The sequence below is a fragment of the Squalius cephalus genome (genome assembly GCF_949319135.1).
Source record: "Squalius cephalus genome assembly, chromosome: 11".
In the NCBI taxonomy this organism is placed as follows: domain Eukaryota; kingdom Metazoa; phylum Chordata; class Actinopteri; order Cypriniformes; family Leuciscidae; genus Squalius; species Squalius cephalus.
Window position 1 is genome coordinate 19,944,303 of NC_137132.1, and position 27,931 is coordinate 19,972,233.

Consider the following 27,931-nt stretch of genomic DNA (forward strand, 5'->3'; position numbering starts at 1 on the left):
AAATAAAAAAATTAAAAAAAAATGTTTTGCTTTAATTGTAATTTTTTTTGTCCATTTCAATGGACGTCACGTCAAAACAGGTGTACTTCACAAAAATGTACCAACATAAAATTAAATAATAAACATAAAAATTGTTAGTATATACTTAAAGCTTTTTCTCAAGGTCAAAAACCTTTCAACAGTATACCATTTCAACTTTAATTTTGAGGTTTTTGTTTTACAGATTGCACATTGTTTGTAATAAACTAAATATCTTAGAATCAATCAATATGGTCATGTTAGAGTCATTTTCTTTGCGAATCTTTCTTTTTTAGATCAAAAACTTGAACATTACAACATTTCAACTTTATTTGTAAGGTTTTTGCTTTATAGATCGCACATTTGTTTATTCATAACAAAATAAACCTAGGAATCAATCAACGAATTCACGTTAGAGTAATTTACTGTGTGCATCCTTGAAACAATTTCTCTGTTAGCGATTTTCTTGTATTTCTACAGTACATTACTGGCAGCACGGTTGCCATGCATGATGCATGTATTTTGATTTCCAGTAAATGTACTGTAATTCACTTTACAGTACACAAGATCAGTACTGTAAACTACCAAATAGTACTTTACTGTATTTGTACTGTATTTTGTAATTTGATCTGCTTTTGCTGTAATTAATTATACGGTGTTGTAATATCTATATTGAGAAATTACTGATAAATGTTATTATAATTTTCAAAATAATTACTAATAATGATAATATTATATCACAATAATATAATATGTAGTTATTAGGAAATATAGGCTATAGTAGGAAAAAATATGGAAATCAATGGCTATACTGTCAACTGTCTAGTTACCGACATTCTTCAAAATATCTTCTTTTGTGTTCAGCAAAATAAAGAAACTCATACAGATTTGGAACAACATGAGGATGAGTAGGTGATGACAAATATCATTTTTGGGTGTACTATCCCCATAAAGGGATAGTTCACCCAAAAATTTAAATTGGCCCATGATTTTCTCACCCTCAATCCATCCTAGGTGTATATGACATCGTTCTTCTTTCAGACGAATACAATTGTAGTTATATTAAAAAATGTCCTGGCTTCCAAGCTTTATAATGGCAGTGAATGGTTGTTTCTGTTTTGAAAGTCCATAAAAGTGCATCCATCCATGATAAAAGTGCTCCATGGCTCTTGGGGGTTAATAAAGGCCTATTGAAGCGAAGCGATGCGTTCGTGTAAGAAAAAATAATTCATTTTTAAGTTACGCTTTCGATTTATGTCAAATCCTATGTTTCGTTTGGCCGGAAGCTAGTCATTTTACTTTATAAAGTTTTAAATACGGATATTTTTCTTACATCTCCATCTTCCTCATCATCACTCCACATAAAGTCAACATCTGAGATACTTCCATCAGCTATATGTTCAAGCACTTCAAGAACTATATATTCTGCATATGAAAAAGTAAAAAAAAAATGTATCGGTACTGTGATATAGATTTTTATATAAGAAATTTCAATCAGCATTACTGGACTTCAATTACTGGAATGTGATTTCAGTAACAGGCTTTTGAACCCACTGTCCATTCTAATGGACAGACACATTTGAAAAAATCCTGATTTAAAATGTGAAATTCTACAATCGATTTTTAACTTTAATTAATAAGTTCAATCTTTCTATTTTACATACAAACTATGAAATACTGGCAAACATATCAAAAAAAGTAAATAAAACCACAGAAAATGTTGCTTGCTTCTGTGTTTGGAGTGAAGTGCTGACATGCTTCTCTTCAAAGTAGTGTTTTTTTCTATAATTACTACATGCAAAGCTTTACTACCATTTGATTGGATGACAAGCGTCCAATCTAATGAACTGCAGGCTTTAAACTAGGTGAAATGCTCCAGAAGTAAAAAAAAGGGGGGTTGACATGTGATGTCCATTGTAATGGACGCAGGGTCTGAATGGGTTAAATTTACAGAATTTCACTCGGGCCAATTGAAAATGTTTTGATGTGACCAGTCACTAGAAATTTATAACGGCCTGTCTCATCTCAACCTGATTGCCTGAGCTTTGGTCAGCAGGTATTCTAGATTCTCCAGATCTGATCTCACTGTTGTTTGTCCGATGAGAAGGTCCAGGCTGTTCATCATCTCTGGACCCATTCGTATGTTATCCTCCAGATCTGATCTCATCTGTTGTCGACCAGGTCATAGGTCCATGTCCAGCTCACAGATGTCTCCACACGTTCTGCCGGTGGATTATTACACATGCAGGATAAAACGCAATGTTACCTTCTTCCAATTCGAAGTCACATGCATGCACTCAAAAAACTAACTCATTGGACAAACTCAATTTAATTGAGGGCAGGATTTCCATCCAATAAATATGTGTAGCCCAAACTCATAAAAAACTAATTCATGCAATGAAATGTAATTAAGTTGGTCCAACTAAATTTGGACCAACTTAAATGAGTTGGTCCAACTCAATTTTGATCAGATAGTTTAGATGAAATGGATGCATTTATAAAATTAGTTTTATGCTTCTTAAACTTAAATTAAAACATTTCATTGAAAAATCAATTATTAGGAAATCCTTCTTTTGTACCCCATAGAGACAAGAGACAAATCTTGATCGAGATGTTTTTATTTAAAACTCAATAGTGCAATAGTTATTTAATGTGAAAAGTATTTAATAGAAAAATTATTTAACCAAACAAGCTAGTTGCATCTGAGGTGCATCTGCTCTCTTCTGCTCAAAGAGTATAGAAGTACCATACTTCTATACTCTTTGTTCTGCTCAGAATGCTGCTGTGATGTCATCAGTGGGTGATGTTGTCATCAGTGGAACACTGGACCAATCTGAGTTTAAAAAACAACAAATTCTTTACAGCTATATTATGTTCTAATGCTGCCTTCATGTGCTCTGGAAAAGATGATATTTTCCACTTGTGAACTGGTATTTACCAGTGTGTTGTGTTCAAGTACTTTTGTTGTCGTAATGTAGTACCCGCAATGTCTGTGTCAGTAGAGTATCTTATTTATCTTTACAAAAAAAACAAAAAAAACAAAAATAAAACGACATAAAATGATTAAATATGAACCAAGGAAATTGCAGCGAAGTTGAAAATTGAGTGTTAACGCATTATATTACAATTGTTAATGACACAACATTGTATAGGCTACAAAAACTATCTGCTAACAGTATTCACGACTCTTGCGTTGCTCTCTGCCATTTTGAAAAGGTAAAAGGTTATCTCATTTCGGCAACTCGTGCATCAAAATATTCTACGAGTTGCCCAGTGGAAAATACCACATGAGGGGGTGTTCATGTGCATTTTCCACGTCGGCTTTTGGTATTTACCATAATTACCATAGCACGTGAGTGAAGGCACCATAAGAACAGGTGTGGTAAAATGCCCCCATTCTGGAAAAAAAAACCCAATTTGCTTTATAGCCTACATTTACAGCAAAATAAGAGTACAAGGAGTTTTGGCCGAAAATTAAAAAGACAAGGGAAGAAAAAGAAAAAGAAAGAAACAGTAGATAAATATGAATAGGTATATTACTATTTATTAATGAACCATGCTGAAAATCAGTCTATTTGAAAAATCTTGTTATCTGATACTAACTGGCTAGCTAACTAGCTAGCTGATGCTAACCTGAGGTCATTTTAAAATATAAAGTTCACAATTTTTTATTCAACCACTTAGCTAGATTACACTAAATGGAAAAACAAAGGATGTGATGTTCGAGACCATGATAACTACAGATAGTGGAAAGCGTCCACTATCTGTAGTTTTACCCCACAGACTGAAAATTAGATCACTTAGGCGCCTACCCTGAAATCAGTTTTCTCTAAGGTACATTGCCAGTGTAAGCTTCACAGTGAATACTTTTACATCACTTTTTTTCAACTAGTCTATAGCAACAACAAAAACGTATATTGACTTTATCTATATGTTATTTTGGGGGGGAAAACAGTAGGGGGTGTTTTACCCCAACTCTACCCAAAAGTGTTTTAAAGCTTGTTGTTTTGCAGAACATCACAGTTATGATATGAGAATAGTAAGGCATGTAGTTAGGGAGTAGGCTACATGCTATTTAAGGAAAATATTTGTATTTTTAGAATGACAATTTATTTTCAAACATGAATATTCATGTAGCCTACTAATATCTGAATTATTACTTCAACATGAACTCATGATTAGTGAAGATATAAACTAATCATGAACCAATGAAGAGTATCCTTAACTACGACTGTCATGCTACTAGGCTACATGTTAGTAGCATGTTTGTTAGTTCATGCATTAATTAAAAATTAGGGGTAAACTGAAACAATCTGGCTCCATAAGAAGGAATAATAAATGTGTTGACTTTGAAAGGATAGTGACTTGTTAGCCTTCATTTTAAGCAGTGACAGCTCCCCAACCGATTTTTTTCTCACCGATAGGGCTATGGGTAAGCACGAAAGATGTGACATATGCCATAAAGAGTAGGCTACTTTGCTTTATGAATTGTGTCTAACAAACCCCCGATACATACAAGTTGAATTTGTTTTATGTTATTATAGTATAGTTATAATGTGATCGTGCGTCTGTCGTTCCATCATATTTTGATGAGAAACATTTCTCAAAGTAGGGTATAAAAAACAAAATGTTCGAGAACATCAGGACGTCATGTCTGCATGCAGTTTTGCTGCTTACCACAAGATGGCCCTATTATGTAGGTTTTTGCACTGTAGTCCTTCAGTAGGTCCCGTACATTTAGTAGGCTGTATATTCTCTTTAATCATATCCCTTAAACAAGTTGCTTTCATTCATGAACAACATATTACATTAAGTCTGCAGGGTTATCCTGACAATGTTTACGCATTGGTAAATTATCTTGACCAAATCTCATCTTTGGATATTTCTTTAACCTTTCCCGATTGGCCATATCACCATGAGAGCCCTTCACTCCAGCCTCTAACCCGTCCTTTGTATACGTCCTCTCATTAACACATTCAGCCTACAGGATGGGTCTTCTGTTGTGAAAGGAAGTAACTGAGTTCCCACATCAAATGTGCTCTTTGTGGTTTTGGGGTTTATGGTGGTGCCATAAAGACAGCAGGCAGTCAAAATATATGTCTCCTAACAGGTGAGACAACAATTTAAGCCCTCAGTGGAATAAACACACAGATGAAGCTCCACATTCCAGCACACAGAGGAATTAGTCACATCAAACCAGGCGGAATGACTGGGATTAAACTATAAGGCTTGACAGAGCAATGACAATGTGTGCCTTTATCTGTCATTATTGATTTTTAGTCATTCATGAGTGTGACTTTTATTTTATTATTATATTTTATGTATTTATTTATTTGAAGCATTACTTAAAACATAAAATTAAAAAACAAATCCAGGACAAAATATATATTTTTTCATTTCAGTTTATTGAAAAAAAACATAAACAGAAGGAAAATTGATTTAAAAAAAAAATCAGCACACTTTCTCAAAAGATATAGATAAAGACAATGAAACATGACATCTAACAAATTGGAGAATTTAGAAGACAGGCATCAGTGCAGGAGTCAAAAAATCTTGATGGAAGTGAAATCAGATTACCTACAATTGTGCTTGAGGAACACTTGCATAAGACTATACCTTTTCCCTTTAAACATTAAAGATAAGGTCTACACAGATCTCACATGTTCATAAAGAGGGCTTCTACAAGCACAATCATAAATACCACAATACTACAGCTTAACATCAATGACACTACACTTAATGTAAGCATAGTATCTGATTGAATAATGCACATTAACTAATTGATGTCAAACCTTTGTATACATTTGTAGGGTTCCAATTCCTCACCTATAGGACTGCATTGCTCCTGATGTATATCACCAATCTCCTTAAAACAATGTTTTTGTACTGACAGTTTGACTTAGATTGTCTAAACACAGATAATCCATTGGAATGGGCTCATGAGGTAATGGTCACACCTTTAACAACAATAATACTATTTTAAAACCCCGTAAAATAGAATTCAAATAGCAGAAAAGTTACAATTCATCTCTCATTTTGTCACCCTTTGGCCGAACAAGCCTGCCAATAAAAAGGATGGAGTTGGTCTTGTTGTCTTTCACGAGGAAAATGAAGGGATGGTCGGCGTAGAAGAGCTTGGGGTTCCTGATCTTCTCACTACCATAAATACTGGTGTCAAATGGGTTTCCCTCTGTGTCCCACTCGAAGGCAGAGGCATGGAAGACATTGGCGAGGTAAAGATCTTTCTTGCCAGAAATGTTGGACAGGTCAGCTTTAGACTTGTCCACAGCCTCAGTGAGACCAAGTTCTCCCAGGTGTTTCTGCAAAGCAAGGAAAAAGAAGTTCATACATCATGCTTAAAATGTTAGTTGTGGTTTGCAACCAGCTATATAGCGAAAATGATTCACCTGAAGGTCGTGGCTGACTTCCATGCTAACTTTAGGCAGTGAGATGGCGACGGCTCTCTCCTCGAGCTTGCTGACCCAGGTGTCCAGCTGCTGGCGAGTGAGCAGTTTCTCCAGTCTCTCCAGAGGCTCCACGTGGTAGGGCATGATGAAAATCATGCTGGACTTCTTATGTGCCAAAGGCATGCTGACCACAAACAGCTTGTTTTGTGTGTCTTCATGGAAGCCATAGATGCCTGTAAAAGGCCAAGTTAAATACTGTTGAGTTTCATAGTTTCAAGTACTGTTTTGTAATTAGTAGATTTAGGGTAAGAGACCTTAAGATAAGCTGCTGGTTTTACCTGTGCGATGCATCATTGGAACAGAGATCGCGTGAGAGCGGGAAACCAGGAAACCACGGTTATCAACCATCTTGTGGTGGAACTTCTCATCCCAGTGGGCTGTGGAAACAGAAACAAACATTAACATTTTTAGTCAGTACTGTGTTTTTTTGCTATTTTTGCCTTGCTCTCTCTAAAAGTAATAATTATAATATAATTTTATGGACATTCCTGGAACTATCAGAGTAAATGTCCATTCCAACTTAAAAAAAAATATTTTAAAAAAGCCAGGACGTTACAATTGGGGGCTAGTTCCAGATCTATAATTAACAATAATATGATATATGAAATAGACTATCCTGGAATTATTCAAATAAAAATCCATCCTAAGAAAATAACAAATGGGGCTTTTCCCAGGTCAATAATAAATATAATTGAATAATAAAATACATTCCTAAAACTATACAAATATCTATCTTCATTTTAAAGAGCCATCATAAATGCTTACGTTTAAAGAACATCGCATTGACGATCATAGCACCGTCTGTGTTTTGCACATCCTTGGTAATTTCTGGCAGCTTTCCGGCTGTGGACGTGGCAGCCCACTCATTGATGGAGTTGATGGCGCTTCTCTTATCACGGAAGTTGATCTTCGAGTGTTCGTAGTTGTAGTGCTTCTTGCTATTCTTGACGAAGTCCTCTGCGAAGCTGACAGAGCTGGGGCCGTACAGCCTGTTGCTGATCTTCCACGTGACGTTGCGGGCCTGGGGGTCGCTCACCTCACTCAGAAGCTCGGACAGGCCTGTATGCAGATGTTCGTCCTTCAGGGCGTCAGCCTTCAATAGGCTCTTCACTTGGGACGCAGTGGAGGATTTGCCTCCCATGGCTACCATGCCCAGAGAGGAGGCCACCACCACAGGAGAGATGAGGATGTTGTCAAGTCCCTTTTCTTTGGCGACGTTGTGGTAGAGATTGAAGGCCAGGTTTGCGCTGGTGTCTGCCATGGAGGTTGCATGGGTACTCAGCTTTTTGTCCTCACCGGACACGGCCACAGCCAAAAGGCATAGAGTAATGAGGTTGGACGCCCACATGCTTGCTGTATTTTTGGGTAGTAACGAAAGCCTAGAGGAGAAGAGGGGAGATCAGTGATACTGAGTGCAAATTCAACAACCAATGCTAATTTTAAAATGTCTATGTGTTTGTTTTAGGAACAAAAGGCTGCATAGTAAATAGTTTGTTCATGAGTTTTATATCAGTTTGAAATCATTTTGTCTTTTAATTTAAGTTTTATATGTACCCTAAATTGGTAAACCTACAGAAATGATGCCTGTAGGCCATGATTTCTCGGTCAAGCGAGTTAAACAAAAGCAACGGCAATGACTAATCAGACAGGAATGCGTGGCTTAACATGAGCCTGCTTATTTGATAAAGTTCTGAAATGTGACAAATCACTTTTGATTAAATATCAGAACAGTTTACTGCATATAGAGATTACGTTGCATGTTGAAATTACGATTTAAAACTATGCTTGAGGGTAAAGTTGGTTGTAAGATGTTATGTGTCCTTATTCACTATCAAGCACAAGATGTAAGTCAGCGTGGTTGATTATTCACATATTGTTTTCTTCTTTGTATGTTGCTTTTTATCATCTGATACCTTGATACGTTTTCATATTCATAGTTGTCAACGATTGCGATTTTCACTCTGAAAGACAAGAGGTGCATTTGGGTAATCTACACAAAAATATATTTATGTACATTGGTTATAGTGCAAAACAAAGTCACATGCAAAATCAGTGACTTGAACTCCTTGCTTCTCGTCCTAATTAAGGTTCGATTTGAAGCAGAAATTTGAGAAGTCTGCACTGCTGCCACTTCATGCACACAGAGAAAGAAAGACACGTGGACTCTTCTTATTGGTTAGAGGATCTTAGGGAGAAACTTTCAACCAATCAGAACTTCCACAGTAGACCCGCATGTGAATTGCACTGATTGAGTGATAGCATAAAACCATTCCCAATGGAAAAATTTGATCACTCTTTGCAGTTTAGTGTAAAGAAAAAAAGAAAAACAACTGCACAAATTCACATCACTAAGAAGAAACTAAACATATATATAAAACAACTATTAATATTACACATCCTTTAACTGTGCATGCATATAAACTAGTTTTGACTTGTTTTGCATAAGATGACAAAAGTAAAGAAATTTGTTTCCCCTAAATCATTAACAACCTTAGTTGATTATGGATTCAGTTGCATGTAAATACATTTTAAAAATGTAAAAGAAGTAAAAAAAAAACTATATAAATATATAATAAGAGTAAAAAAAAGTATTCTCTGACCCTGTGTGCAGCAGCCTTTTTAGCATACAAAATAAAGCCATTCCAAATAAATATTTGGAATGTATTTGCATTCCCCAATAATTACCTTGGACAGCTGTTTGGATGTGTTCCTCTTCTTTCCTTGGATGTGCTCCTCTTGTTTTCTCAGATGTGCTCCTCTTCTTTTCTCGGATGCTGCTTTGCTGCAGAGTGTTTGAAGCAGAGGCCTTTATAGTCCGGGAAAGAAAGTTCTAGAAGCTGGAGCTGGGCTATTCAAATGAGGATGTCTGGCTTTCCTGGAGAAGTTGGGAGAGCCCTCCCTCTGGATCCGATGACCTCAACTCTGACATCCCACCACTGCATGGTCCTAAAGCCTTCTGAAATCAGCAAAAAATGTAGCTAAACTCTGCAACTAAACAAGTGTCTTCTTTATTAAAACCTATGAAAAATCTTATATATTGGCATCAAGTGTGTAATGGAAGATGATAATGTGTTGCATTTTACCACTGAGCCCAGATTTGCTCTGCTGAGTTGGCAGTGTTTTGCAGAACAGAATGTGCATTTTATGCTAGAGTATAAAATAGACTGTCTGTCGAAAAAACTACACAAATAACTTCAGGATATATAAAATAACTGGTTTAATTACGGAGTTTTCCATCTTTGTCAACATTCCTTCTAGATTCTTCTGTCGGGGGATGCAGAGACATGCACACATCCCCAGCTCACATCCCCCAACACTGCCACGTCAAACTGTGAATTCTTTTTCAGGCCGTGGGTGTGGTGCAGGAATGGCTACTGTACATTTTAAACTAACTTTTATTATTTTACTGAGATTTTTCAGTCTTTTTTACAATTTTGGTTTGTTTTGTTGAGCTTATTGGTCTGAGCTCTTTTGCTATCCTAATCACTTTTTCTTTATGCAACTTTTACATTTTTCGTCAAAAAGAATTTACAACATGCACATTTACCAAATTTACCCACTTTATTACCTTTTTTTCTGACCCCTAATGATACACACACCCATGCTGCTGGGTTAAACCATAAATTCCTGAAAAGGCATACAGTCCACTAAAAAAAACAATTTTCTTTCTTTGTGTAAATGAGCAATCCATGCATTGAATGTGCATCAGAAATACATTAAAGATTAAAAAAAGCTTGAAAATGTTCAGGTTTATATTAGGTAAATTTTCAGTCTCGCATGAATCAGATGTCTTGCTTGCTACAGTAGCACAACACTTGCATGTTAGTTATCTGTTTAAAGTAATATGCTCATGGAACCTCAGAAAATCTGCACAAAGCACTGCAGTCATTGAGTTATGGGCTGAACTGGGGGGCTGTGCCAAACATGTATGATGTAAGATGTGAGCTAAGTTACTTCTCAAAAGCTGATGTAACTTATTGCAGCGTTGCACGTCTTTTATTTCTTATTAAATAAGTAGGTAAAGAGATTTAAGTAAGAGAAACAGACCCCCCCCCCCTTTTTTTTTTTTGCTATGCATAATTGGTTTATGTGCAAAACAGATTCATTAATTTCCTACCTGAATTCATGCAAATCATACAAAATAGGCTACCACAACATGTTGTTTTATCATTGCAGCAATCAAACGTTTCATCGTGTAGTTAGACTGATCTGGAACCCCTATTTGTTTTTTGTTTTGTGTCTTTTTTAAGAGGCACAATTTTTTTGCAAGTCAAAATGATTTCTTAAAGGCTGTTCACACAAAAGCACGTAGCACGATAACTATATAACTATAAAGATCTAATATAAAATAATATAAAAAAAATAGCAGATCCACACCATAACTGAAAACTTCACAGAGAAACGATAACGTTGAAATTACTTTCAGAACGACCCCCCCCCCCCCCCCCCCCCTCCAGCTGATTGTATGAACGGGCCTTTATTCATAGATCTTTTATCTTTTTATACCACTGTAACGTAAGATGTATGTCGTTGGAAAATAAAAGCAAATGCAAACCTCCTCAGTAGCCCACACAGTTTGTGCGTTAGGTTAAGTGAGAGTTATTAAGTATGATTTTGGCTCTGTCATGACTAAATGGAACACAATCTTTGCCCGGACTGATGAGGAGTAATTCCCTTCATTGTCTGGGCCTTTAATGAACAGGCTCTTAGTCATCAAGGATGAGCAGTAATTGGCTGTGACCTTAGTCACTTTTACAAATTGAAGTCACAATGATTAGTTCTTAAGGTGTTAATCCCAAAATGTGGCTTGGTATGTTTTAGGTTTTGAGGTAATTATTCAGATAACCTTGCCTTTGAAATAGGAACAAAAAGTTGCATAACTCAAAACTTATTTTTTCACCCTACACCGTGTTGATCACTAGATGGCGATAAAAGAGAGCGGATGAATAATACAACGCTGGCTTTCTCAAATTCATGGGTAGTCTGTTCCTTTCCTTTTCCCTCATTAAATAAAATGAAATTGCTATTTGGGGTTTGGTATTTTAAAACTTTTGTTTAGCTACTGTCCATTTATCAGACCTTTTTGACTCCAGATTCATAGAAAATAAAGATGCCTGCATGGTTATCCACAAGTAGCCTACCACAGACAAATAGAGGAGTTTGGAGATGAATGAGTTGATTAGAGGATAGGTGTCCAGTTTATTTGAACAGGTCCTAAAATGACAGGGTAAGCAATTACCCTGCTGCAACCTAAACAACAGACTAGTTTTTAGTCTTGGTTCTTCACTTCCACTATTTAATGTATTATGTACTAGTACTAACTTAGCTATTCATTTGAAAGCACAACTTAATTTAACAGTTTTTACATTTTTCCACAGTTAGAAGAATTGTTGAACAAATTTTTATTTTTTTGGGGATTTTTTTTTAGGTTTTGGCACTTGCTATGTGAATACACACACACACACACACACACACACACACACACACACACACACACACACACACACACACACACACACACACACACACACACACACACACACACACACACGCACACACACACGCACACACACACACACACACACACACACACACAAACACAAACTTTTGGTACTGCGGCCAAACAAACTCTTACTGAAAGCAATTTTTTTTAGATATCAAGCTCAAATTTGAAACACAAATTGTTTAGATTCATGGTTTGGATTTTCTTGCATTGCATTTTTGAAAATCTACATTTCATATAAACATTTAAAATTGTATTTTTGTGCATTTTTCATGACAATAAACATACAATTCTGTAACTTTTTTTAAGTTCACTTTTTAAAACTTTTTTTCACTTCAGCAATAATCTGCCAAGTGTCATCTTTGAAAAGAGATCAAACTTAAGTCTGTGCTCTAGAGCATTCAAGATTTACGACATTTCATTTTCAGGTCTATGCTCAAAAAGTGAATAAATGGATTATAAATACAGTGTAAATATAATTTAGTACCATAAAAATCCCCTAAAATAACAAAATATTAAATAAAAAACATTATAAAAATATAGAATTCATTGAAATACTTTTTTGACCGACATGCAAAGAGCAGAGGGTTAAATGCCTTTTAAATAAAAATGGAGTAAGAATATAAAAAAGATAATGAAATAAGTGTACACATTTTAAGGTGCCATTGTTACAGTGTAATTGTATATTTAAGTACTGAGTAATATTTATTAACTACATGTACTTATAGGGTTAAGGTAGGATTAGGGTTTGTTGAGGGTTAGTTGCATGTAATTATGCATAATTTACTGCTATCACTATAGTAACTACATGTAACATATGTAACAAGGACACTGTAAAATAAAGTGTTACCGGTATTACATTAAAAGCCTTTGTTTGAATAAAACAGAATAAGGACTTTTTGTAATAATTCACTCCTGCACTTGAGTTCCTTCCTCTGTATTGGTCAAACTCTTTTTTAAACTATGCAAATAATGTTTTTTTCTTTGACAGTTTACGATTAAGAAAGTAATTTACAAATGAATGATAAATACACTAAATAGAACATAACAAATGTTGTATTTTTAGCTCACGGCATTGCATTGAAAATTTGACTCCTTCAACTGGACAGTAGGGAGCACAATAAGACAGAGCAGCATTTGGCCCCGCCCTCAGCGCACAGGCCCCGCCCATAAGCTAGCGGCAGGACTGCTCTGTGCTGTCTTCACTGTCTCCCAGAAGCACGAGCGCAGGTACACACAAAGACCGCCCGGAGCCCGAAAACAAACAGCATGCCCTCTTGCCCCTTTTAATTCAGACACTTTTTAGTGTTTTTCAAATTGCTTCTCGTGTCTGCCGTTGCACTCGCACTTTTAATTTACGTTAGTCTCATATTCTTTTAATATCCTTCGATTGAGTTGCTGTGTCAGTTGTTGGCTTGCTACCTGTCCCGTTAGGTGTTGAAGGAAGGACGGAAGGAAGGAACGCATACAGGAAACGTTCCTCCAGAGTTCACCAGCTAAAAAACTACAGGCAAACGCGTCGAGATAAGGTAAGAAACTCGCTATAAGCGTGTTTTTCTTATTTTCATTTTATCATCCGCACTTTGAATGATTTGTTTAATCGCTGACCACCATTAAATGGTGGAAAAAAAAAACTGTTTAGCCCTAAGTTACATGTATTGTGTTAAATTAATGCAAGGCTACTCGTGTAATGTCATATTTAATGTAATTAAAATTAAAAGGCAATTATGCAAAAATGTTAGGACGCAGATGGTAACGTTATAACAATGTTGACAGGGTGCGGTGGGGGAGTCTTAAAAATCCCCTCCAATGGAACTCAAAACAAAAAGTTGAGTGGGTTGATCTTGAAAGTATGTATTCATTTTAAACATATATATATGTTGGACTTTCAAATATTTCAGTAACCTCAAAAGTTAGATTACAAGCTCTTTAACAGAAATCGCGTTGTAGCCATAGCAACAGTATGGCGTTCTCGCACTTATCCAAGTGGTGCTCACTGCAGAGCCAGATGACGTCCAGCTTTCCCTCTCTGAACGTCATTGGTTAAGCTTGACCTAGGCTGCATCCGAAATGCCATACTTTCCTTCTATATAGTAGGTGAAAAACAGTATGTGACAAAATAAGTTTGTCTGAATTCACAGTACTCATTAAAGAGTTGGCAAATGTACACGGATGACCTACTACTTCTGATGAGATTCTGAAGTGTGCATACGATGGACACTTTGTGAATGGCAGAGGATTTGTAAACAGCAGTGATGTGAAGCCACTGATACTGTTAGGTCACATGATAATGACAACATGACACATCCAGATTACATTCAAACTACAGACTCATGCGATAACATTCTTTTTTAGCGGTCGTGAAGTAATTCTAAAACTAAAAACTATTCGAGAGTATGCGATTCACATACTTCCATACTAGTAGGCCAAAAACAGTATGTGAAACAATAAGTTTGTCTGAAATCACAGTATTCATAAATGAGTAGGCAAAAAAAGTACACCGGCTGACCTACTACTTTGGCGAGGTTCTGAAGTGCGCACACTTTACTATCAGGTCACATGATAATGACAGCATAGCGAATGTAGCATGCCCGGATTAACGTTACATCCATATTAAACATTCATACTATAGAACATTTAACGGTTGTGAAGAAATTACTTGTTCAAAATAAGTATCCTCTCAAGAGACTGTGTGATTTCATACGCAGCCTTAGTCCAGTTTCACCTATCTAATGGATCTAATGGGTGGAGGGAAACAGTTATGGGTAGGGTTATGGTGTGGTTGGACCTTCTAGCTCCACCCATTACACCCAAATTACTTCGTTAGGAACATCATCAGATAAAACATGAGGTGCGTTCCAATTTGTATACTTACACACTATTCGATGACGTTTTTTAGTATAAATAGTGCGTGTGCGAGTTCACACCACTGATCTATATAGAGAATCAGTAGATAGGATATACATAGTACATCACACATAGTACAATGGATTTACATATTGCATAAGTGCTGTGTATAGTGTGTCATTTGGGACGCAACTATAAACCTTGTCCTGTTAATTTAGATTTACAAATTGCAAATATGTTACCACAACTTGAGTGTTTTGTTTTGAATGCTATTAAGATCGATGTTTACATTTAAGTTTAGGACAAGGAACACCATAAGACATTTTATGTCACAAAAATAATCAACGGATTGTTCCGTAAACAAACTGTATTGTTTGGAATTCCCCTTGTTTGGCACGCGGATACGTCGTTTCTGTTGACACCAGGTGACACGAATGTTGCCAGGAACATGTTTTAATCAGGTGAATCACTTTATGTACTTTAGTTGATCTAATCTGTACAATCATAACCTATATCTCTATGTCACTGGTTGTTAATCTTGCTCCGTGTAATCTTGTAATCTGTATCTTAATTGACTCATATAAATGCAGCTTTAAAAGTTAATTCTGACTGAGTCAAATTTGTATGTTTTAAAGAAAGTTATGTATTTTGCAATACTAGTAGCATGAAGACTTTTAGATTTTAGATTCCATTTGATTGACACATCTAAAATGCCATTAGAAACAAAACCAGACCAAAATCTGAAATTAAAGCCATTGCTGTTGTATCTTGCGACATCTACTTGAATTTTTTATTAGCGTTAGTTTGGGAAGAATAAAGATCTCTTCAAACATCAGTTAGCTGAGTAAAAACACAACTGCCGCCCATCTCTAAGGAAACTGTCTTCATTTATCTAGCATGACAGGTTTAACATTGAATTATCCCTCCTTATCGTAAGTGAGCCGGGTGATGCTGTGAGATGACCTATTATTATTGTCAGTCCTGTGGGAGCTGAGCCATGTGCTGTCTTTGATTAGTTCACACCCCCCCTCCCACATGTCAAGGAATAATGGACGAGACACTCAAAGCACAGCGTTGCATCATTAGTGGACCAAAGGACATCTACTCTCTTAAGAAACCGCATCTGATGAGGTGTATTTTGTATTTTGCAATAGGATATTCTCCACAGAAATTTTTTTTGTTATGATACTTGAAAATCTACTCATATTCTGATAGCAAACACTATGTTAAGCGTTCTAAATGTATTTTTGTAAATGTATATCATCTGTGGAAGGCGTAGGACCATAAAATGTTCGGTCCGAATGAAATAAAGGGATGTGTTCCCTGTAAGTCAATGTGTGTTTGCATTCACTGCACACAGCCTGTTCACACAGACATCATACATAATCACCGTGTTCACGTACGCTGTGTAGACAGAGCGAGAATGGCAGGCACACAGTTGTTTACGTTCGTTATTGTAGTACTGTTACTCACTGTACTGTAAAGTTTTCTCACCGATGAATGACACATGATATAATCCAATTACGCTGTCCCTGTTCGTCTCGCTTCTGGTCTGTGCGCCGTGCTAGTGATGGGTCGGTCATTTTGAACGAATCTTTAATATGACTCGGGACTACCGATTTGTCTCAGAGAGTGATTCGTTCAGTTTGTGTTGACCTTCTGTATCCGGTACCGACTGCATAGCTCAGCTTATGTGGCTGTCACGTGATGAACGAATGACTCGAACCCGAAGTTGAAAGACTCGAAACGTGAACTATAATAAATTCTGTATCCGGTACTACAGACTGCATAGCTCAGTTTATGAGGATGTCGCGGGATGAATGAACGACTCAGATCGGGAGGTGAGGTAAACTAACAGCCGGAAGACCAAGATAAATTAATTAATCGATTATAAATAATAATTAATTAATTAATTAGGCCTTTTCCTTGCATTGCATCTTTTTTCTTATTCTAAATGCGATCAACATTTTATGTGTTTGGGGAATTTGGCTAACATGTAACATTTTAAATACATTCTGCTGAAATGAACAAAATGACTCGGAAAAAAGATTCGTTCATTTTGATGAACGAGATTCAAAGATCCGAGTCAGTAAAATGATCCGAACTTCCGACTTCTTTCGTGTGTTTTGGAAGAGGCGTGGCTTTGGAAGGCGATTTGCAGGGCGGGCGGGATCATATGCTTTCAATGCTAGCAGGCTAAAGTTAGCATTTCCCAGATCACCTACAGTATTGCACCTTTAATATTCATTGTGCTTGATGGTGGAGGATTTTTAACTTGGTACTTACAGCAGAAATCTGTGGTTAGTTTAAATCGATTGTGAGCCCTCACATGTTTTGTCTTTGGTGCACTGAAAAGTTGCATTGGGATAAGATGGAGTCAGGTAGAGGATCAGCTCTTGCCCCCTTCACACTAACATTTTTTTTTATTGAAGTGATATGTTGTGATGACCTTAGCTTGCCAAATTTAGTTAATTTTGGAGCACAGGTTAAGGCAAAGCAGAGGTGTAGTGTTTGATGATTAAGTATAGCCTGTATCATATCATCAGCGAACAAATTGAAGCTTACTGCTGCACATAGTTTTCACGTGATGTCAAACCTGGAGGGCAAAACAAGGCTCCTTTCCTCCGCTGCCCTCTAGTTATTTTTACCAGCTAATGTACTAAGCTTTTACCAACTAATGTACTAAGATGGTGCTATTAAAGGGCAAATTCAGTATACACCTTATTAATGATGCATACTACTGTGTATTGCGGCAAGCAGCAATGCCCAGAATATGAATGCAACACATTCAATTTCAAGTAAGCATTTTCCCTTTGAAAACCAGAAAATGCTTAATATGGCTTATTTAATTTAGACAGTGATATTGGGGGACCAAATTCAATATACACCTTATTAATATAACATAGGCCTATATGTACCAGCAAATAGATGACTCCAGAATCTAAACGCAGTGTGCAACGTTTCACATTTAGAGCATTTTCCTATAGAAAAACATTAAAGAAACCACTTAACATCTCAACATCCAACAACAAACTATGCTTAAAATTAAGAATCCTCTCTTTTTATTAGATTTTTTTCAGTAATACACTTGGATTTGCTTCACAATTTGTTTCTTCGTTACTTAAATTGTTTTATAATGTGCAGCAGAATACTGCTGCGGGTGCTGTATATAGATCGCAACACAGGTGCCCAAACTTGTAGTTTGTTCACATATCTTTGTTTTTCTACTTTTGAGTGGTGATCTAAAAATTTGCTGCTTGAAACAATTGGAAAAATGAACAGGCTTGTGCTGTAATTCAAGGGATGTTTTGCCCTCCAGTTCTCCACGGCAGTCACACGACTGATACTATGAATTAGCCACGGATCCCATGTTGCCATTTCAGACAGATGGCACCTGTGTTTACTGCCTCTGAGATTTCATATGGCACCGGAAGGGTTAAGGATTTGATGGCCTTCGTTTCTGCCAGAACAATGTTCCTACTGTTTCCGCATGCCTCAAATGCCTTTGTCAGGTGCTGGTTTTCCAGGGAAACGTTTCAGCACCTACTGTATGATTAAGGTCTGATCCAGAATTACTTTTTTTCTCACACTGGACTTAATCTCCAGGGGTTGTTGCAAACTGCTCCATTAGGCCATTCTTGTGCTTTCTGCATTAGCATTTTGGAGGGCAGCGGGTTCAGCTGAATGGAGAACGTGCCAAGCTCAGCATCCCTCTGTTTGGAGTGAGTGAAGCCATCTGAACACAGTATGTTTATGCTGGTTTGTTGTTCGTTTTGATCTGTCCTTCGTGTGTAGGAAGTGTGAAGTCCTTCATTTTGTTTCACTCTTTTAAGATATTTTATTCGAAAACATTTTTATGGCAAAGACTGCTTTTTATAGAAGGTTGGGCCACTGTTTTTGTATTTGATTTAATTTGCATTGAGAATTGCTTTAGGGATAAAACGATAAATATCCTGTTTGAATTCCATGTTTTGATATTCCACGCTAATATACCCTGTTTAGAGTTAGAGTTTGCCAATATGCCAAAAAAACATGCCAGATTTTTGCTGGCAGTCTGAACAAATCCTTAAAAGGCTCTCAAAACGCAACTGGAGAAAGCTTGACACAAGAGTAAAATCTAACCAAATATGGTTGATTGCAGGCAGTCAATTAGTTGGCTAAGGAGGAATGATTACTTAAAGAGCACCACTAAGCGGTGTTATGTCTTTAGCTCCATTACCACTCTCCTGAATAAATGATGGGGCATTAAATTAACCACATTTGATCTGTCAAAAATGGCGCTGTTCCACATTAGCACAATGATGTATTGGTTAGAATTGATGCCCTGTCATCTTTAAGCTTTCTGCTCGTAATTGAAACTATTGTCTCTGATGTGCATAGAAAAGCTTGGGTTAAAGATGTCAGAGAAAGAGAGAGAGAGAGATTTATTTTGTCAACTGTTGTATGCACTCTGTTGCATTTCCAAAACCTGAGGCGAAAAATTCTAATTATTAATTAATCCTGTTTATATTTCATTCAGTACTGAAAAATCTATAAAATAGTTTTTAAAGTGCTATTTATTCCTGTGATAGTTGCATTTTCAGCAGCCATTTCTCTAGTCTTCAGTCATGTGATCCTTCAGAAATTATTCTGTTTTGCTGCTTAAGAAGCATTTCTTATTATCAATGTTAAGAACTGCATTTAATTTATATTGAAATCTTCTGTAACATTATGAATGTCTTTAATGTCACTTTTGAGCAATTTAATGCATTCTTAAGGCCCCGATATACTTCAAGCGAAATCAAAGAACGAACTGATATGACGTAATTTTGAACAAAATCAGGCCAAAATGAAGTTCGGTTTGTGTTCGCTTCAGGAGTTCGAAATGGCTTGCCAAAGCAAACTTACTGGAAAAGTCCACTCTGGCTGGTAAACACCTTCAAACTCCCATTGGTCCGTGGTGATTACGTAATAGGTAGGTGTGCGCTGAGGCTCCACCTTCTTTCACATAGAACTCGTATCTGGTTTATTTCTTCTGTTGAGTCCGTCGATGTCAGACGTCAAACACGAACACACTGGAGAGTCGCTTTATAGTAGAAAATGAAGTTGTACTTCTGATGAAATGAGACACTGACACTGTTTTTCATGTTTAATACTGTAAAGCTGCATTCATTTAAGCAATCTATTGTATAAAGTGCTCTATAAATAAACATGATGTGAATTTACTGAGTGCTGAATTGCAGAGCCCGAGCAAACATATCCACGTTCAGATGCTATTCTTATGCTTTAAAAAAAAATGCTTGTTGTATTCTAATTTTTGTTGTGTTTATTTTGTTATTGAGAGGAAAGAGTGCAGCACAGATTTACATATTCATCTCAGCAGTGTGAGTGGCGTCGGGATGTTCGCTTACAGTATATCGCTGCTCACGTATTTCAAACGTCTTTTTACACTTAAGCGAGGAACGAAAAAAAACTTCGCCGTGAGTATATCGGGGCCTTTACTGAATAAACTGTACTGACCCCAAACTTTTGAGTTTTGGCAGTGGAAATGTATTATTTTACCTAATATTTGTGTGTATACATTGTATGCTTGTTAGAGTATCATTGCATTATCTTAGCAACAGGGTAACATAACTCAATTTAAATCAATTGCAAGTTGAGTCTCCTCTCATTTTTGAGCAAATGTGTTATTGGCTATTGTTGCTTAGACTTTGTTGCGTGTTGCAGGTCAGTTAGGATTTTGCCTTTTGTTCCTCTACTGTCTCACTTTTCTGCCCCCAAATGGCACCACCTGCTGCTTTTAATTAGTGCCAGTGAGTAACTAAAATATCCTGAGTACACAGACTCAGCCCAGCTCTCATCTGTGGCATTTTAAATCATAGACTGTCTCCAGTCAGGGAGGAAGGAGGCGTCTGTAACACTATATTGCTACCCTTATAATTACACTGATGGGCATTTAGCACTGTCGGTAGTTAGTCTGTGAAAAGTGCTTTGTGTCACTTGTCACAACTTCTAAATAATGCCTTCAAATATACCATTTTAGATTTTAGAAAGATTTTGCTTTCTGAAGGGGTTAGATGGGTTAGTTAGGGTCAGATAAATTAGTTGGATTCATAATAGTAATTGGCTGTTTTTTGCGTTTATTATGACATTCTAATTAGGGCCAGTGAATAATTTTCTTTGTTTTTTAAAATGAAAAGTCACTGTGTCCTGACAGTGAATGTTTCTTCTAAATAGACGTCAAGTGGAAAAATGACAGCATCTAGCATCCATGTTCAAGACAACAGCAGCTTATACAGTAGAGGAAGGGAACTATATTTAACTCAAATCTATTACAGTGTCTTCGGTCAATCAGAACAAGGTCTTCCTAGATGCTCATTGCTCAACGTTCTGCTGACTGGGTGTTTTTTTTTTTTTTGTCTACTGAAGATGTCCTCTCCTTGTCCTGGGAGACATGACGAAAACTGTTTGCTTGAACTCTCCATCCAAGAGGATAGATTTCTCAGTGAATGAGAAATGAATAAGGAAACTCATCGGACATGTGACCTAGTTCATACCCTCACCAATTCTTGAGCGTTTTATCATGATTATTATAGGCTAGCTGTCTTGGTATGACAGTCTATTAGTCATTTACTAGTAGGAAATGAGGGACTTGCTTATTTGTTTTTGATTGCCGTTGTGTCCCTAAACTAGCCTTTGATTCATTTAGATGGCAAAGACTGATTTAAAAAAACTGCTGATTTAATTAGCTTTTTCCACCTTTAAAATACATTGTTAAACTCTTACATAAGGAATAAATGGATATGTCATGTAAGGGATCAGGTACAGTCAGATGGTTTATCTTGTTTATCTTATGTGCACTTGATTGGCTTAAAGTTTGTATGAAACGGAAGTTGTTATAGTCTTTCCCTCTTTCCACAATCCACATACAGCTGGCTTTCCACCGAAATTACCTAGAACAATTTGTTCCAGGAACTTTTTTTTTTTAACAGATTTTTAAAGGAGTCATGACCTAGTATTACCTTGGATACCTACTGCTGTATTATAGTCTTTCAGGCCCTTCTAAAAAAGAAAAGTGGAAAAAAAATAAACACAGAGCTCCTCAGACCCTTATTTCTGAAGGCATTATTGTCTCGCGAGATCTGATGCGATATTTTGGCTGTCGTGGACGGTCATTATAATAATGCCAATGAGGGGCGCGTTGATTGGTGGCAGGAAGGAGGGGGGTTGACACCGTAGGTAACGCTTTAGCATATCATTCCAAAATGACATCATGGCGCAAGTTGTGAATGAACCCAACCTGGCCGCGACCGGCTTCCCGGCCAGTGTATAAGTATGAGGCGCCGTTTAGGGCTTAAATCAAACTTCATTCACACACACATATGAAACACGCTTGCATACATACTAAGTAGTCACACATACATGTATATGAACTCTCCACACACATACTCATATGAGACGCGAGCACACACACACACAAACTCGCGCACATACTCATATGAGACGCCAGCACACACACACACAAACTAGACGGCGCCGCATATATAAGCGTTAGGCAATCAATATACAATAGCCGAATTCATGATGATCTCAGTCATTTGTTGTTTGCAAAGTAACGTTAGCAGCCATTCCCCATGTTTACCTCGAAGCTAATACTCCCGCTAGCATACAATAGCCGCATTAGCAGTTAGCTGCTGTTTGTTACACACAGTAGAGCAATAAAAACACAGTCTTACCGTTTCAATTGCAGGCAAGTGTCTGATTGTTGAAAATGGCCCCTTTTTCCCGAGCTTCGATGCCAACTTCGCCTGATATTGCCTCAAATTTGTGAAGGATTCCGGCGTAAAATGTTTAGTTAGCACAGACACATAACGTTAAGCCAGTGGGAAGGGTTGTAGGAACCGCGTCATTAAAAATGAATTTAATCCACTGGTCCCTGACAGCTTGGTCCGTTCTTGGGAGAGAAAACACATTTACATGTTGATTCTGGCAGTCAACAACAGAGCAACTCACGTGTGCCCTACGTTTCTGCATCTTTCGCGACTGAATATGAGGGGAGGAGGGGCGCCAGGGCGCGCTTCCTGCGGCAGGTCTGCGGTGTCCATATATGGTATATCCTGCCCCGTCATGACGTCAAGTCGGGGCTGAAATCAAAATCTTGTATTTGAGTGCGCATGCACGCGCGCTGGTTTATGAACCCTGGGGTAAACAAACGCTTCACTTTTAAATATCGGCTTCCCGGCCAGTGTATAATCGTTAGGCAATCATAACATACATTGATTCTCGTGGAAAAGTGAAAATTGCAGGTCATGACTCCTTTAAAAATGGTGGTTAAAATTAAATGCTGCGTGGATTCAACCAAAATGTGACATGATCCCAACCAATCAGCATCTTCCGTGCCCAAGTCCCACCCCCGAAAGTTCCTGAACTTTCAAAAAAGTACTACCTCGCAAGCAGAGACTTTCTGAGGGGGAAATTTTTGGTTTACTATTGCTGCAATCTCATGTGAGTGACATGTTTTCCTCAGTCCATTGCAACATATAAAACAATCTGTTGGCTTAGCTACTAAAAAATAGAGACATTGCAAAGTGATACATGAAAGTGTGTACACAAACATACATGAAGGTTTGTATGTTGCCAACAGACAATGGTGTAATATACAGTTTAACTGTAATTATAAAAAATATTTGACACTTTGTTCCACATTTGAATAATAGGAATAAATTATTCCAAAGGTCTGTGTAATTAAGTATAAATATTTAATAGGGAATCAGACAGTTTATTTATTTGCTTAAGTCCCATTTTTGTACAAAGACAGTCAATAAATAATACATAGATTTTTACCTAGACTAGCATTTTGCATAATAAATAAGCATGTCAAAAATAAAGCATTTGATTTGGAATGTGCCATAGCTTCATGCTTACCCCTATTTTACAGTACTCACAAATGATGTTGGACCTCACCATATGACATTATGACAGAGAGGTCCATTGTTTTCTCGACAGTATGAAGAATTATGGTCTCTCCTCTGTTTCATACAATCTGATTGTGATCACATTAATGTTTTCTGCCAGTGTAGATTGCAATCCTCATGCATTCTCTTCGGGTTCATTTCATATCTTGACTTGAGGTAATGACTTGAGGATTTATGTATCATTTGTGTCACTTAAATAGTGGTCCAATGTTTCACAAGCAACATATTTTGCTGCCTGTCACATAAACATTTTCCATTGCAATATTTGTGTCATGACCTGCCCTAAAAGATAAAATAAACTGCATTAATACGCATTTTTAATGTTGTGCTATGTTGGCATTTTGGACCCTCTGAATGAACAGATTTCCACATCAGAATTTTGCCATGCTCATTAGAATTCTGAGCGAGCTGTGGACTGCGAAGTTGGCACGTCTTTCTTCACAACAGAATTCTTCAACAAAAAGATTAATGTATGGAATCAATCAAACACAGACCTTTTCGTCAATTTCTGTCACAAAGAATAAGCCTAATTGGACTTGAGCGGTTTTTCCATAAATAATATAGCATCCAAGAATATTTTCAAAAAAGCTCTTGCGGCCAGTGCACATTGCTGTGAGAAGTACCCATAAATTCATAAAATGTATTCATAAAATTACTCTAAAGATTATTTCGTTTTTATATGTTGTCGAATATGGTTTTATGACTTGAATTTAGGCTATTTCAAAAGCCATTCTCGCATGGAGTTGAGGACCAGCATGTCTCAGAACTCATTTGACACTGTAATAATGACACTGACTGTTATACACTGTTTATGCAGACATCGGTGAAAAACTAAATAATGTAGAGGTCTTGATTAAAGCATTCATTGGCATTAGGGGCCGTTCACACAGAACACGTTTTCCATTCGACTGTGCTACTTTTCCATTGTTTTTCTACCAAAAGGCAGATGACATGAAAGCAACACTTATTTTGTTCACCATTTCCTTAATTCACAAAAGATATGCCCCATGTTGGGCATCAGATATGCTGGTTGTTGAATTTTTAATGTGTTACACAATACACAGGATATTCTGATATAGTCCTGGATATTCTTGATTTATCTCGCTGTTTTTTTTAAAAGGGGTCATCGGATGCCCATTTTCCACAAGTTGGTATGATTCTTTAGGGTCTTCATGTAAAGTTTGTAACATATTTTGAACCCATTTTGGTTAAAATTGGAAATATGCTAATACGGGACAGTCCATCAGTGGTCGGGGGCGGAGCATGAGCAATATGACATCATATTGCTCAGAAAATCCAAACAGCTTGATTATTGAGAGTGTTTAGACTTTTTGAGGATTAAAAACAAAGGAGTGAATGGATTTCTTTCATTGTATGGTGGTTGTGTCCACACGCTGCAAAGACACCATATAAAAGTGAATTTTTCATCCATTGTGAAGTTGCAAAACACTTGGTCTTATTATGTTAGGAGATTATACTATACTGGATGAATTACAATCTCGTGAGGGAAGTTTTATCTACTAGTTCTTGAGAAATAAGGTTGTTATAAAAGTTAAATCCAAATACAACTTTTTGATAGGCAAACGTAGGGTACATTGCACAACCACTAAAGGTTTATGCATCATTTTCAGTTTGTTCGATAGGCTCAGTTTCTCAAACAATATTCTAAGAAACAACCTCCACCACCCCAAATATTATTTCACCTCCAGCCGCACCAGCTCTGCTGGTCCTCCGCCACTCAGACCCTGTCTGTGTTTATTTAGGTGTGCTGTGGAAGAGGTCAAGTCCGAACTGTTTGTGGTCTTTGTAAATTCCAGCCTGAAGTGTTTTAAAAAGGGGCATCTGATCTGTGAGGTCACATTCACTCCCTCGTTGTAAGGGAGTATTTTAACTCGGGCTTTGCGCAAGGTATTTGGCAGTTTTGAGCAAACAGATGGTTACTGGAATATCTTTTAGTTGTTATAGAGAGGGCGAGTAGGGAGCGGGCTGCTGACACAGCATTGGAACGCTTCCATTTCGGAGGGAGTCAGACATAAACAACCTGCTAATATGAGTCAGGCCATGGCAGAGCCTGTATCATCTTAATCACCACCCCTCCATTTAGTAAAAACAACATGATTTAGACTAGTTAGATGCCAGTCTAGTGTAATGTTTTTTTTGTTACTGTTTTCAAACTGAATCCTCATGTTAATCAGTATTATTTTCTGTGGTAACAGTAAGACACAAAGGGTCTCTGTGAATAGTTTTTATTTCCTTTAAACACCGGTTACTCTGAACATCTGAACTGGAACAAATTGCTCCTTAAATAATAATTTACCTGATACACATGAAGAGAAGCTTAAGAAAGCAATTTGTCTCCTCCTGTGGAAAATGCAACACCTTTGTCCTTTAAATCGATCAGATTTGACATCTTACGCCTGACTAAAAATGAAATATCTGCAACCTTTCCCTTAGGCAAGGGGTGATTGTTATCATTTTCTTCAATTGTCTCTTCACTTGTCGAGGACCGATGGTAGTCATTTGTAGCGCATCAGTTTGAGGAGCCCTTGATTGTCTGCGGTTACTTTAAATGTCTCACCAAATTGACCGTGGTACATTGTCATCTTAAAAATGACTCAGTGGCTTCTGGCTTGATTACTTTGTCACTAGGCTGTAAACCGTTTAACCTGCTTATCTTTTTCTCAGTGTGACCAGCACTTTAACCTAAGTATATAGTAAACATGTTTAAGATATTAATAGTAGACCGACTCACAGTGGACATTTCTGCCTAAAGGTGCAGTCAAATTTACCGTTGTTCGGCGACTTTCCCAGGCAAAATCCAGGCATTTTAATATGCATCTGAATATGAAATGTGCATCAGGGTGAAAAAGTTCCATGCAGACTTTCCAACGGGTTCATGGTCATGGATTTGCCACACAAACCAACACAAATCTGCTTGAAAGTGACTTTTCTGTGAGCTGTGCTTCATGCATCATTAAACTATTGACGATAAACAATGGACCTTTTTTGCCCACAAACGTTTGCCAAAATTTCATTAATGTGATGTGACTGCACCTTAAGGCTCTTGAGACTGTCAATGATACTGGCTCTTTTTGCCATGGGAGGTTCCTTCTAACTCAACCTTTCCCTTCTAACTCTAATCTGAGACTCAAACTGCTGAACCATTTCCCTTAATGGAGGCTGTTTTCTGGCAATAGGAAATGAAGCAGCAAAAAAGGACAATATTGTTCTTAAACTCTCTCACCCATGTCAGAACCCTAAAAGTATGACGCCAGAGTCAACTAGAGCTTTCAGTGCTGAACAACAACGATTGCCCGATGTAAAAGTTTCACATGGTTGACAGAAACTGACTCTTGCCTTATTTGGGTGTATGTTTATGTATTGCACAAGTAAACATTTGCTGGTGTGAATTCTGTTGATTTCAACATGTCATTATGCTAAAATTATTTAGCTGGCGGATGCAGAGGAAATTTTATTAAAAATACAAGAATGACAGTCTTGAAAATATCAGTCAGAGATCAAATCTGAACATCAGTGTTTATGAAGTTTTTATGTTTTCCACAATATAGATATTAATAAATATTGACACAATATTTAGAGCACTAATGATGTCAGCATAAAATGTCTGAGTAAGTCACACACTGTGACTTACTCAGACATTTTATGCTGACATCATTAGTGCTGCTGGGGTGACATCATAGTATATAGATACCGTATTTCCAGAATATAAGTCAGGTTTTTTTCTTTTAGTTTTTTTTTTAAATCATCTTAAACGTACTGTGTCTTCTATTCCAAAGCATAGAATGTGACTTATCTGTGTTTTTTTCCCTCTCAACAATGCAATTTTTACCTTGTACAACTTCCGGGAAATACGATAGACATCATGTATTTTGAGGAAATACACAATTCCACTGACAATGTCTAAAAGTGAATCATTAGTTCTTCCCAAGTGCTTATACCTTCTCCCTTTCACCTGTTAATTAAGTGAACTGGTGACCAGGCAGAAAGTTGATATATTTAAAGAGACAGCAGAGTTTTTGCACTGCTTCACCGTGGTCTTGTGTAATAGCATGTTTTCTATCTCTCTGAGGGATCTGTTGAGACATGGAACAGCTGACGGCTGCATTTCATCTCCAGTTCCT

General features: G+C 37.1%; 2 protein-coding genes across 7 annotated transcripts in view; one reads left to right on the forward strand and one right to left on the reverse strand.

Moving 5' to 3' along the window:
• Nucleotides 1-5,681: 5,681 nt before the first annotated feature.
• On the reverse strand, nucleotides 5,682-9,281 carry serpinh1b (serpin peptidase inhibitor, clade H (heat shock protein 47), member 1b). Of its 2 annotated transcripts, none has more exons than XM_079885154.1 (5): nucleotides 9,171-9,281; nucleotides 7,251-7,864; nucleotides 6,764-6,862; nucleotides 6,426-6,658; nucleotides 5,682-6,338 (listed from the first exon to the last, which is right to left on the reverse strand). In XM_079885154.1, exons 2-5 carry the CDS (start codon nucleotides 7,831-7,833, stop codon nucleotides 6,036-6,038), a joined length of 1,218 nt encoding a protein of 405 aa, XP_079741280.1. In that variant the 5' UTR covers nucleotides 7,834-7,864; nucleotides 9,171-9,281; the 3' UTR covers nucleotides 5,682-6,035. The 2 variants fall into 2 exon arrangements, with proteins under 2 accessions (XP_079741280.1, XP_079741279.1); XM_079885153.1 differs by lacking the exon at nucleotides 9,171-9,281 and adding an exon at nucleotides 8,399-8,495.
• A 3,866-nt stretch (nucleotides 9,282-13,147) lies between these two features.
• Nucleotides 13,148-27,931, forward strand: part of gdpd5b (glycerophosphodiester phosphodiesterase domain containing 5b) — a 50,377-nt gene continuing 35,593 nt past the window's right edge. For 2 of the 5 annotated variants that reach the window (XR_013822667.1, XM_079885157.1), the window contains exons 1-2: nucleotides 13,148-13,218; nucleotides 13,423-13,517. The gene's annotated coding sequence lies outside the window, so the exon portion shown is untranslated. Of the gene's footprint in view, nucleotides 13,518-27,931 lie in introns of all 5 variants that reach the window. The other 3 variants (XM_079885156.1, XR_013822668.1, XM_079885155.1) reach the window with 3 other exon arrangements.